General features: G+C 44.1%; 2 protein-coding genes and 1 non-coding gene across 6 annotated transcripts in view; all 3 read right to left on the reverse strand.

Moving 5' to 3' along the window:
- The window catches only part of EED (embryonic ectoderm development), a 29,966-nt gene extending 19,014 nt beyond the window's left edge, over positions 1–10,952 (reverse strand). The window contains exons 1-4 of one of the 4 annotated variants that reach the window (XM_007538449.3): positions 10,542–10,952; positions 7,948–8,100; positions 4,977–5,069; positions 462–527 (exon numbers count right to left, since the gene is read on the reverse strand). In XM_007538449.3, coding sequence (XP_007538511.1) covers positions 462–527; positions 4,977–5,069; positions 7,948–8,100; positions 10,542–10,655 — 426 coding nt within the window. In that variant the 5' untranslated portion in view covers positions 10,656–10,952. The remainder of the gene's footprint in view (positions 1–461; positions 528–4,976; positions 5,070–7,947; positions 8,101–10,541) is intronic. The other 3 variants (XM_060177401.1, XM_016194945.2, XM_060177402.1) reach the window with 3 other exon arrangements.
- Positions 1–13,343, reverse strand: part of CCDC83 (coiled-coil domain containing 83) — a 371,061-nt gene that overhangs the window by 325,269 nt on the left and 32,449 nt on the right. The window lies entirely within an intron of this gene.
- On the reverse strand, positions 6,862–6,990 carry LOC132534181 (small nucleolar RNA SNORA3/SNORA45 family). Its single transcript, XR_009545854.1, has one exon. It is a non-coding gene; the product is annotated as a small nucleolar RNA SNORA3/SNORA45 family (small nucleolar RNA).

A 13,343-nucleotide genomic window follows, 5' to 3' on the forward strand; every position in this document is an offset into this window, starting at 1 on the left:
AAAAGTAGCCCCTTGAAGATTAAAACAGCCACTGTAAAGTCTAGCATTATTTCCAGAGTACATAAAATCTTGATTGAGGCTATGAAGTCCCAGGTTCAATCCCTAGCACCCCCATAAACCAGAGCTGAAAAAGAAAAAGAAAAAAAAATCCACGATGTAGCACAGAAACAGCAGGTTTCAGCTCCTCTCTATTATGGTTGCCCCACCAGATTCCAAAATACTTATCTCCAACCACCTCACAGCCCTCTCACATACCAGTCCTACAATGGACTTCTAGGAATCTGCAAAACTAGAAAAATTTGAGTATCAGGAATCTCTTGATGACAATAAAAGGACAGCATTGGTTAAAGTTAAGAAAGGTTAACAGGACTTTTTAGAACTAATAATATCTGGATGGTTTCCTTGTACTTATGAAAAGCCAACTTCTCCAGCCAAAGAGAATAAAAACCAGGAAAGGATACATCAGCATCCACATAAGACTGCAACAACCGGATTTCTCCTTGTGAGTGACATTCATACAAGGTGACCTGATGAAAACAAAAATGCAGCAAATTTTATCTCTAAAGCAGAAATCACTATGTACGTATTTTTAACATATTTTAGTCATGATGTCTATTAAAGACAGTACAGAAATTTTCCTTGAAGTAGTTGCTTTATAATTAATACTGACTACCTTCTAATAACCACTATAGTTATTATGAAGCTTTAGACAGTTTGCATTTTGGCTCCCCCCAACCCCCAAGTTCAAGGGCTTCAATTCTCTCTAGTCCACATACGATCCAAACCATCTAGTAAAAGTAGCCCTTTGAAGATTAAAACAGCCACTGTAAAATCTAGTATTGTTTCCAGAGTACATAAAAATCTTGCTATAATAGTTTCCATTCCCAATATATTAAAATTTGCATTTCAATTACACCAGTTCCTCACAGTGAATAAACTTGAGTACCTTCAATTAAAAATATTTCCTCAAGTTGTTGCTTACATCTTTTAAATAAGTTCTTAAAATTAAAGGCAGGAAAATTAGCTCACCTGGCTAGTTCACCTGCTTTTGCCATGTGTACAACCCTACTTCAATGAAGCAAGATTTTGGTGCTATGCTATCTCTTCTTCCCTCTTTCTACCACTCCATCAATATACAGATGTAAATAGGGGCTGGGGAGATAGCATAAAGGCTTTCATGTTTGAGGCTCTGAGGTCCCAGCTTTAATTCCCAGCATCACCATAAGCCAGAGCTGAGCAGTGCTCTGGTGTCTGTCTCTAAATAAATAAATGAGAAGAAAAAGCTAGCCTGGAGTAAAGATGCCCTGATGACAAAAAAAAAAAAAAAAGTTCTTAATTTTACATAAGCATGCTATTTGAAGCTGAAACAAACACAGCTGATTTTCTGTCAGAAGTTGCTGGGAAATTGTGCAGATGCAGTCACATCTGCCACGTTGTGCCCTCAGGGCACTGCTGATTCCCCATGATAGTTTAAGTGCTTTGGTTACTCCTCCCCCTTCCTATTCTCATAAGAGTTATTATCCTACCCTGGAGTGCTATGGTTACTCCTCCCCCTTTCCATTCTCGGAGAGCTATTCCCATAAAATCCCTTCTTCTTCCGCACCTCCTTCTCTTGCCTGCCTTTTACTTCGGTGATTAGAAGCAGGGAAGGTTGCTGCACAAGGCAGCCATTTTTTCTACCTCCACGTGGCCCAAGCTGTTTCTCTCTCACCCAATTCTGAGGTACCAGCGCAAATAAAGGATTGAGCTCCCTTTCTGCTCCAAACCTTTTTCTGCGTCACACCACAGCAAGTGACAAGTGAAATATTAAAATGCTCCAGGACAACAAATAGCTCATTTGGATGGCAAGCTGCTTTGCCATGTGCATGACCAAGGATCCAGCCTGGCCCCTACCACACTGGGGTAAGCTTCAGTTCTTTGTTTTTTTATGTGCACGCACACACACAGACTCCCCCCCCCCCTCATTTATTTGATAGGACAGAGAAATTGAGAGAAAAAGGACAGGTTAGGGGAAAGAGAGACCTGGAGCACCGCTTCATAGCTTGTAAAGCTTCCCCCCTGAAGACGGGGACTGGGGGGATTGAACCCTGCACATAGTAATGTGTGCACTCAACCAGATGTGCCACCTCCCAGCCTGTTCTCTTCTTTAAAAATAAATAAATAAATAAATATACTGGGAGTCGGGTGGTAGCGCAGAGGGTTAAGCACACGTGGTACAAAGCCAAGGACCGGATTAAGGAACCCTGGTTTGAACCTGCAGCTTCCCACCTGCAGGGGAGTAGCTTCACAGGCGGTGAAGCAGGTGTGCAGGTGCCTCTCTTTCTCTCCCCATCAACCCTCCTCCCTCGATTTCTCTCTGTTCTATCCAACAAACGACATCATCAACAATAATAATAACCACAACATCCTAAAATAGTAAGGGCAACAAAAGGGGAAAAAGATAGCCTCCAGGAGCAGTGGATTCATGGTGCAGGCACAAAACCCCAACAATAGTCCTGGAAGCAAAAAAACAAAAATTAAACTGTCTTTGTGGGTCATTTCCAAACAGAACCTGTCTTTAATCCTAATGAAGCAGAACTGCCTAAGACAATCAGATTTAATTATAAGGTTAGGACTGTAACCCACAAGTTATCTTGGGGTAAATGCTACAGAAAGTGCCACTGGAGCGTGTTCTCACAGCACATGGGAAACGAGTTAAGGCACTTATTGATCAAAAACAGATGGGACAGCAATTGCAGCAGGCAGGGACAAGAATTGAATAAAAGTACTGGGCCCTCAAGCATGAGGTTCCAAATTTGATCTCTGGATTCACGTGTACCAGAATGATGTTCTAGCATGTATACAGTTCCTCTCTCTCCCTTTTCACAACCCTCTCTCTCATTAACACATAAATTTGAAAAAAGAAAAATTATCATATGCCTAATTATTTTCTTTTGAACACAACTTATTAAATATGAGTGTTCTGGGACTGGGGCATCATCTAAGCTGTTACAACACCAACATACTTGCCTGAGGCCCCAGAATTCCTAGCATCACTAGTGATTTGGTCTTCTCTCCCTATGAATATATAGTTCTTAAAAAAAAAAAAATACAGTGACTTTTGGATGTATGGTGGCCCTTTTCACTTGGTACACATCTAAAATTAAAAATATAGGACCTACACAGTGAATAAAGTGTTGGACTCTGAATCACTAACGTCACCACAAACCAGAGCCGAATAGGTACTCTGGTCAAAAATAAACAAACAGAAAAAGAAACAATATATATATATATATTTAATCACCAGAGCACAGATTAGCTCTGGTTTATGGTAGTGCAGGGGACTGAACCTGGGACTTCAGAACCTCAGACATGAGAGTCTCTTTGCATAAGCATTATGCTATCTACCCCCCACCAAAATAATAAACTATAAATATGTCTCTCATGATAGGAATATGAATTAAGTATGAATCTCCACCTGTGTGAAGCAATTACAGAAGCCAGACCTTCCACCTTCTACACCCCATAATGATCCTGGGTCCATACTACCATAATGGTCCATACTACCAGAAAGATAAAGAATAGGAGAGTCTTCAAGAGAGGGGATGGGATATGGAGTTCTGATGGCAGGAACTGTACCCTTCTTTTTTTTTTTAATATTTTATTTTATTTTATTTATTTATTCCCTTTTGTTGCCCTTGTTTTTTTTTTTATTGTTGTAGTTATTATTGTTGTTGTCGTTGTTGGATAGGACAGAGAGAAATGGAGAGAGGAGGGGAAGACAGAGAGGAGGAGAGAAAGATAAGACACCTGCAGACCTGCTTCACCGCCTGTGAAGCGACTCCCCTGCAGGTGGGGAGCCAGGGCTTGAACCGGGATCCTTATGCCGATCCTTGTGCTTTGCGCCACCTGCGCTTAACCCACTGCACTACAGCCCGACTCCCCTGTACCCTTCTTATCCTATGGTCTTGTCAATATTTCCACTTTATAGATGACAAAGAGTAAACGGCTTATAATTCTATAGAACTTAAAAAGAAATATGAGAGAAAAAAAATCCCTCTCATGAACAATCCAGAGAAATATAAAGCAATGATTTTTAGTCATTATTACTAGCTTTGATAAGGCCAATTTAAAAAAAAAGTGGCCGAGAGATGGCACAATGGCTAAAGCCTTGGGATCTCAGGCAAGAAATGCTGAGTTCAACCCTGGTATGCATGTGACAGTGACAATGTATCTGGTTCTCTCTCTCTCTCATTAATAAACAAATATTCCTAAAATTTTTATTTAGGGTGGGGGTAGATAGCATAATGGCTATGCAAAGAGATTCTCATGTCTGAGGCTCCAATGCCCAGCACCACCGTAAACCAGAGCTGAACAGTGCTCTGGTGAAAAAATAAATCAGTAAAAGTTATAGTGGAAAGAGACAAAATTAAGAGGAAAGGGGGAGAAAACATACCCGCAGCACTGTTTCTGCACTCATAAAGCTTTTCCCCCTGTAGGTTGGGGACTTGGATCGGGGTCTTTACACATTGCGCTCTACCAGGTATGCCACAGTCCAGCCCCAGGAAGGAGAGTCTCTTTGCATAATCATTCTACAAACTGCCCTTACTTGATAGGACAATTTCTAAAGTACTTCAGTTTCTGGGATATATATATATATATATATATATATATATATATATATATATATATATATGTATATGTATATATATATGTATATATATGTGTGTGTGTATGTATTTAAATTTACTTAATCAGAGACTGAGACTGAGCTGATCAAAGTACTGATCAGCTCTGGCTATGGGTGATGCTGGGGTTTCAATCTGGGTCCTTAAACACTCAGGGATGAACACCTTTTGTATAATCATTTTGCTGTCTCCTCAGCCTGTAGCTTTATACAAAAAACAGCCAAGCCAACTACATAAACTTCAAAAACATCACAATTCAGCATTTATGCACATGCCAGCATCTACCAGCTCACATCCAGGAAGACCTACTCTGTTGCTTCCTACAGTTGCGAACACTAATGGATCCCCTTCTTTGCTGTGCCAGTTAAACTGAACCCCAAACAGTGGCTGGTTGTGATCTTCCTGTAAGATAAACATGAAACAAAACAAATGAATATTTTAGTGATCAAAAAAAGGGTAAGCAACTTGACATTTCTCCATACAACATTCTTCCAAAATACAAGTCACTATTTTATATAGCATCACTTTCTGATAGATAGAGACTTAAAAGTCCAATTATGACATTTTCTTTCTTTTTAATATTTATTTCTTTATTTCCTTTTGTTGCCCTTGTTTTTTATCGTTGTAGTTCTTAATTGCTGTTGTTAATGATGTTGTCATTTTTGGATAGGAGAGAAATGGAGAGAGGAGGGGAAAACAAAAAGGAGAGAGAAAGATATACCTACTTCACTGCCTGTGAAGCCCCCCGCCCACGGCAGGTGGGGAGCCAGGGGCTCTAACCGGGATCCTTGCTGGTCCTTGCGCTTTGCACCACATGCGCTTAACCTGCTGTGCCTAACTCTCCAGTTATGACATTTTCAAGAAATGTATTTTATTTTATTTATTTCATATCGGAAAGAGATAGAGAGAAATTGAGAGGGGAGGGAGAAACAGACACCGGTAGCTCTACTTTACCTCTTGCAAAGCTCTCCCCCTGCCGGTGGGGGGGAACAGGGGTTTGAACCCAGATTTGCACACTGTAGTGTGTGTGCTTAACAAGGTGCAGACCACCTGGCCCCCCGTTATGATCTTTTCAAATACTGGCTGCATGGTAACATTTTATTACAAAGACTTGACCCAGAGGCTTGGTGACAAGTACTTTTCAGACACACCTTACTAGGGAAAGAGAGAGGCAGACTGGGAGTATGGACCGACCAGTCAACGCCCATGTTCAGCGGGGAAGCAATTACAGAAGCCAGACCTTCTACCTTCTGCAACCCTCAACGACCCTGGGTCCATGCTCCCAGAGGGCTAGAGAATGGGAAAGCTACCATGGGAGGGGGTGGGTTATGGGGATTGGGTGGTGGGAATTGTGTGGAGTTGTACCCCTCCTACCTTATGTTTTTGTTCATTAATCCTTTCTTAAATAAAAAATTTTTTAAAAAAAAGTACTTTTCAATAAAAAAAGTCTGATAAGGGAGTCAGTGGTAGCATAGCGGGTTAAGCGCAGGTGGTGCAAAGCGCAAGGACCAGCGTAAGGATCCCAGTTCGAGTCCCCGGCTCCCCACTTGCAGGGGGGTCGCTTTATAGGCATCGAAGCAGGTCTGCAGGTGTCTATCTTTCTCTCCCCTCCCCCTCTCTGCCTTCCCCTTCTCTCTCCATTTCTCTCTGTCCTATCCAACGACGGCATCAATAACTACAATAAAACAGGGCAACAAAAGGGAATAAATAAATATTTTTAAAAAATTCTTTGATACTTGCTTTCTATTTAAAATTCTGAATCAAAATCAGTACATTTAATGACTCTTCCTCTGTGTTCTTTCACACTCGCAGGACATAAGCTCCCCCTACACCTCAGTTTCTCAGCCCTTCTGCTAAAGAATGTGGTCTTCAGGACATCAGTGGGCTTTGGGAGCTCTCCCTCCAGAGCCCTGTAGCAGCCCTAACACACCACATCAGGGATGGGAGTAGCTCCAATCTTAATTCTGGCAGCGTTTTCCAGTGTCTGCACTCTGCACAAGGTCCAGTGTTTAACATGGTGGACAACTAAGCAAAAGTTCTGACTCCTCTTTAAGTGGTAATGCTTCTTACCAACTTTCCCAAAGTAACCTTGGTGTAATGGAGGAGACTACGCAAACCTAGTGGTCAAACCACTAAGGAAGTGCCCTGACATCGCCCTCTTGTGGACATAATTTTTAGTACATATCAATGTAATGCATGCCCCTGCCCTGGTGACTGACTATGCCAGGAAGGCCACAGCAAGAGAATAAGGTCAGCAGTGACCCTCCAAGGACCCTAGCACACTAAGACAAAAGATGGTACCAAAGATGACTCTGGTTTCAATAACCCACAGCTCCAAAATGGAAAAGGAACAGATGTAGAGGAAAACACCTAAAAGCACCAGTCAACCCTCCCTCTTAGCAATAAAATCTACTGAGGAAGCAATTTTCACCACCCCCGGGGTTACCGCTGGGGCTCAGTGTCAACACTACAAATCCACCTTTCCCAGTGGCCATTTTTTGTTTTTCTTTTTTTTTTCCCAGTTTGACAAGAAAGAGAGATTGAGAAGGGAAATGGAGATAGAAAAGGGGGCAGTGAAGATAGACACCTGCAGATCTGCTTCACTGTTTGTGAAGTGTGCCGCTGCAGGTGGGGAGCGTGGGCTCAAACCTGTGTCCTCACACTTGCACTTGAAGATAATGGGCACTAAATCAGGTGTGCCACCACCAGTCTCCCCTGAGGGAGAAGTTACTTAAGTACCCAAGTCTATCTGCCCCAAATATTGAACATTCAAAAATGTATTACATTTATACCCTCTTCTCTCTCTCTCTCTCATTGGTTTTTACTTGTGCACTGCTCAGCTCTAGCTAATAGTGGTGCTGGGGAATGAAATTGAGATCTATGGAGCCTCAGGCATGAAAGTCTCTTTTGCATAACTATTATGCTACCTACCCAGTTCACATTTATACCCTTTTCTTTGAAAGCAATCACAAGCAAAGAACAAGACTTATATGTATGAACGATTTTTTAGAAACAAGTGCTACTTATATATTTTTAAGATCTTATCAAAAGAGTAACATTTCCCACAATAGTTCATTTGAATAAACTTAAAAAGTAGTCTGCTGTGCCAAGAGTTACCTATTTAAAACAAAGCAAAAACTTAAGCAATAATGACTATGCATCTTAACTACAAAACAGAAAACTTGAGAGTAATGTAAATTGGAATAACTCTAAACTTGACAGTTTCTTAAAGATGCTTTCCACTGCAAAGTAACTGTAATGCTTAGTGTTCAGCACATACCTTGAGACTATTCACACACTTGAAGGAGTATTTACACTTCTTTGACTTCCATTTTCCCTTCCCCCAGCTTTTCCTTCCAGGTGCATTAGGGGTATTGGTAGGTGTATCGGGGCGTTCTGTATTTGTACCACTTTCTACACTGACAGCATCATCCTGCAAGGAATAAGTTTAGGGAAAAAATCCACCAAGAGTTAACACTCTTTTTTAGTAGCAAATTACTTTTACTGGATAGCCCGGATGAGCTAAAAAGAAAAAGCATTTTCTAAGAAATGAAGTTTTTGTTTTCAAATAAAGACAAAAAGCATACCAGCTGGTGTCAGCAGGTGGCTAAAAAGAAAAAGCATTTTCTAAGAAATGAAGTTTTTGTTTTCAAATAAAGACAAAAAGCATACCAGCTGGTGTCAGCAGGTGGCTCACCTGTGAAGTGTACAGGCTACCATGTTTAAGACCCTGGGTCCGAGTCCCAGGCTACCATAGAGGACAGCTTGTGGGGTGGGGGTGGGGCTTCAGGAGTAGTGGAGATGTGCTGTGGTGTCTCTCCTGTCTATCTCTCTTATCTCTCACCTATCATCTAGAGAAAAGAAAAAAAGGGTCAGGTGGCTCACTGGGATGCCAGCACAAGTCACCACATGGTAACATCTTGGGTGGGTGGGGGGAAGTTTCCCAACTCTTTGAGTGGTGTTACAGTCTATCTCATTCTTTGTCACTTACCCTTTATCACAAGAAGAAAGAAGAAAAAAATGGACACCACAAACAGTAGAGTCCATTAAGCATTAAGTCCCAAGTGCATTCTAGAATTGGTGACTTGACATATCAGAAAAAAATACAAAGAAAGCACCCCCAATGAGAATGGTGGGAATGATACCACCTCTATGTGGCCTCATGTGTGCCAGTCACTTTACATATTCTGGCTTATTTCGTCTAACGGATCTTTTGCTGGGTAGGGCTGCAGGTTTCAAACTCAAAGCTAGGACTGCTAAAGCTGAACAAACTGCTGATTTACCTGTTTTCTACCCAGCCTGATTCTTGGGTATGGGTGGCTGTTTAGGCCTAGAGTGCCACTGCTTCTACTTTAATGCTGTTTCTGACAATGCTACTACTATCAAACAAATTCTTCTTTTTAGCCATCTGTGGGAATTCTAACCTACTAACTTTATCCAGTTCCAGCTTCTAATCACTGACAAAAACCTGCTTAACAAAATTTAAGAGAATAAAACAGTTTCCACGGACTGGAGTAAGGGAGTTCAAAAATGTCAACTCACAGTGGCGCAAAATGCAAGGACCTGCGTAAGGATCCCGGTTCCGTACCTGCAGGAGAGCCACTTCACAGGAGGTGAAGCAGGTCTGCAGGTGTCTGTCTTTCTCTCCCCCTCTGTCTGCCCCTCCTCTCTCCATTTCTCTCTGTCCTATCCAACAACAACAACTACAACAATGAAACAAGGGCAACAAAAGGGAACAAATAAATAAATACTTTACAAAATGTAAACTCCCAATACAGAGTAAGATTGGGAACACAAGCAGGAAAGGAAAAATGATGTAAAATGCAGTCTCCAGAAGTTTCAAGTACAAATCCCACAGACAAGCCCCCACTATCTTGTATACTTTGAAAGTCAAGGCCTAGCTTGCAAAGGCTGTGTCTGTGCCGGTGTATTCCAGTGATGGAGACTTTAGAGACTAGATGTGTAAGATGTAACCTTACTCCTTTTTTTTTTTAATTATTTTTTAATCTTTATTTGACGGATAGAGACAGTCAGAAATTGAGAGGGAAGGGGATGATAGAGGGGGAGACACCAGCCTCCTGTAACAAATGATTTTTCCCCTTTTGTTGCCCTTGTTTTTTATTGTTGTAGTTACTGATGTTGTTGTTGTTGGATAGGACAAAGAGAAATGGAGAGGAGGAGAAGGCAAAGACAGGTAGAGAAAGATAGCCACCTGCAGACCAGTCTCACCCCTTGTGAAGTGACTCTCCTGCAGTTGGGGAGCAGGGGGCTCAAACCAGGATCCTTATGCAGGCCCATGAGCTTTGCGCCACATGGGCTTAACCAGCTGTGTTACCACCCGACTCCCAACAAGCGATTTTAAGCTATGATCTTGCGGTCTATCAGAAGAGGCTTCATAATTTAGAAGAGCAACTTTGAACACATCGTCAGACAGTTTGAGGACCTCACTGGATAGAAACTTCACCATGAAACTGGGTTTAGTAGTAACATTCTTTTTTTTTTTTCTTTTCCTTTTTATCAGAGTATGGCTCAGCACGGGCTGCTGGCGGTGCTGGGGGCTGAATTTGGAACTCTGGAGCCTCAGGCAGAAAAGTGATTGTGCAGAACCATTATGCTCCAGTCTCATTAACGGAACTTTTAACAACTTTTTAGAAAATTATCATTGTTAATATTTTTAACGTGAACAAGGGTGGTGAAGGAAGAGGAAGGGAAGAAAGGCAAAGGGAGATGAGTCTGTAAAAACTCGGAACCTCGCGAAGCCATGAGTCCTCGCTCTGGCTCCCCGCGGGTTCTGGCCGATATTCCCCGCCGCCAGCGGGGCGCGAGCAGAGCGCACCCTGAGCCCCGCGCTCCCAGCCCCCGCGCCGCACTCACGTTCTCGTCCCCGGACAGGTCCGGGTTGCTGTTCTCGTCGCTGCTCAGCTTCTGCTTCTTGGCTGCAGGCATGTCGCTTCCCGCCGCTGCCGCCGCCGCCTCCCTCTCGGACATGTTCCGCCGCCGCGGGCGGGGCCTGCGCCACACTGCCGTCAAGCACGCCCGACCCGAGCCGGCCGCAAAGCCGCCGCCACCCCCACTGTCGCAAACGGCTCCCAGCCGCCGCGGCGGGCGGGAGTGCGGGCCCGCCACACTGCTGAAAAAGGAGCGCGCGGCACTAGCCCGCGCCTGGCCCGCTGGCGACTGTGAGTGATCGCCGGGCTTTCGAAGGCAGCGCGTCGCCTTGCCTCGCCTTGCACAACCCCTGCCCACCGGTGCCTTGGACAGCAGAGGGTCTCGCCTCAACCCCAGCTCCTACGCAAACGCTGCAGGAACACTGCCCAGCCCTCCGCGCCTGGGCCGCGTCGAAGACGCTGCAGTCTGGGCCGTGGACCAGACCACCGCGACCGGAAGATGGGGGAGGCCCGACGAGCCCACTCGGCCTTGGCGGCCCGCCACACGGCTCCGCTCCATAATCTTCGATGCGGAAGTTAAAGCCCGCACGTTATAAACAGCGACTTTCACAGCCCAACTTTTTAAAACTGAGACCGGCATTGAAAAGCTAGAGGAAACCGGACTGGCCTCCCCCATCCTGTTAGTGGAAGAGTCTCTGGCAGGTGCGCAGGCGCCAATTGAGTTCTCGCGTGGGCGCTGATCCAGGCCACGCCCCATTGGGCCACGCCCCCTCAGGGTTGCGCTCTCAGACCAGGTGGATGTGGCTTGGGATGGGTTTCTAGGCCCCGCCCCTTGTTCTGCTCAGGGCCGCCCTATTCAGCCCTGATGGATATTTCTGAGACTGAATGATGGGTGTCCTCCAGGCGGTGCTCCTGCTGGGTCACGTGGAAGAAGTTATTCTAGAAGTAGGAATATTGTTCTAGATTCTCAAGTGCTTTATTTTTTATTATTATTTTTTTATTTTTTTTATTTATTTAAGAAAGGAGACATTAACAAAACCATAGAATAAGAGGGGTACAGTTCCACACAATTCCCACAGCCCGATCTCCATATCCCATCCCCTCCCCTGATAACCTTCCCATTCTCTATCCCTCTGGGAGTATGGATCCAGGGTCGTTGTGGGTTGCTGAGGGTGGAAGGTCTGGCTTCTGTAATTGCTTCCCTGCTGAACATGGGCTTTGACTGGTTGATCTATGCTCCCAGTCTGCCTCTCCCTTTCCCTAGTAGGATGGGGCTCTGGGGAAGCTCCAGGACACGTTGATGGGTCGTCTGTCCAGGGAAGTCTGGTCAGCATCTTGCTGGCATCTGGAACCTGGTGGCTGAAAAGAGAGTTAACATACTGTTGGGAACATGTGTAAACCTGATAGAGCTTAGGGAGAACCACCCCCATCTTTGGATGGAGGTCTGAGAAGATAACCTCTTGGTAAGTCTCTCTCAACCGAGGTGAGCATAAGGGGGGAAACTCAGACTTGGTTCTTTCCTTCTTGACTCTCAGGCCCACAGATACCCCAGTACTTCCCTCCGTTAACCACAGGCCACATGGCTGCAGATTCACTTATTCAAAGTCACCTTCTGATCACAGAAGAACACACCTTATCACACACTTCATCACACACCTCAGACCCCAGACAAGAAAAATTCCAAACTATATGGCTCTTTGATATCCATCTTCTCTCTGTCTCACCCTACTGGTTTAACCCCTATGCTTCTCTCAAATACCTTTGGTGGATAATTAAGTTGCTTGTGTCATGGAAAATAACTGTTTTGTATCTCATCAATTCCTGTCATACCAGCCCCCTACCTTGGGGGCATGCTGACTGTTAAAAAACCTGTAATTTCTGTCATATTTCAACAATAATTACATCCATTGCTTTGCTATTTCATGTCAATTTTGCTAATAAACAGACTCTAGGATTCTGGGACTCAAGGACTCAGATTCTAGATTCACGCTAAGAGTCCCCTGGTGTCTTTTACTTCGTGTCACCCCTGTCATGAGCGAGAAAGAACCAGTCCGTTACCTTTCCCCTGGAGGCCACCCTGCCGGAGAAGGAGAGAGACACCCCGAAAACATACAAAGCCAAAGAAATTGTTGAATAATCATGTACCTAAAGACTGGAATAGTGCAGATGAAGTGTTGGGGGTATTCCCTGCATTCTCCTGTGTACTTCTGCATTCAGGTATGTATTTTTTCCTAGTTTATGGGCACGTGGGAACCTATGCTCTATCTCAGGGGAACTGGACTATATCTAGGTTTGGGGACTTTATTGGGGAGTGGACCACCTAGAATGGAATTAGATTATACTATGAAAGGAAAGTTCTCACCCAAGTGATGAGGCTGAAGGGCTGTCATTCCACACCTGAAGTCTCTGGTCAAAGTCTGAAGTGAAGCATGCTGGGGTGGCACTCGTTGCGTTGATTAGGTTGCGATCCGCAGATGCAATATTATTTGATTTGAATTGAGAGCAGCATGCAGCAAAGTGGTCCCCACCTTAAGGTTCCAGGACTGGGGGAAATATAGGCTCTATAGTGGAAATGTGAGGTTCCTGCTGTCTTTTTACATCACATTATTTTGTGATTGGGTTAACTTTGAAAGGTCCCTTTGTTAGAGTTTGGGGTCTTCTTCTTCTAGTGTTTGCTCTTCTTCCGTAGCCAGTCAACAGCGTCAGGTTGAGCCTGATGTAAAGTTTCGAGACCTCCTTTGAATCTGGAGAGGTGGCAGTCGTTGACTATGTGGGTCATAGTCTGTCT

Source organism: Erinaceus europaeus, chromosome 17 (genome assembly GCF_950295315.1).
Source record: "Erinaceus europaeus chromosome 17, mEriEur2.1, whole genome shotgun sequence".
Lineage (NCBI taxonomy): Eukaryota > Metazoa > Chordata > Mammalia > Eulipotyphla > Erinaceidae > Erinaceus > Erinaceus europaeus.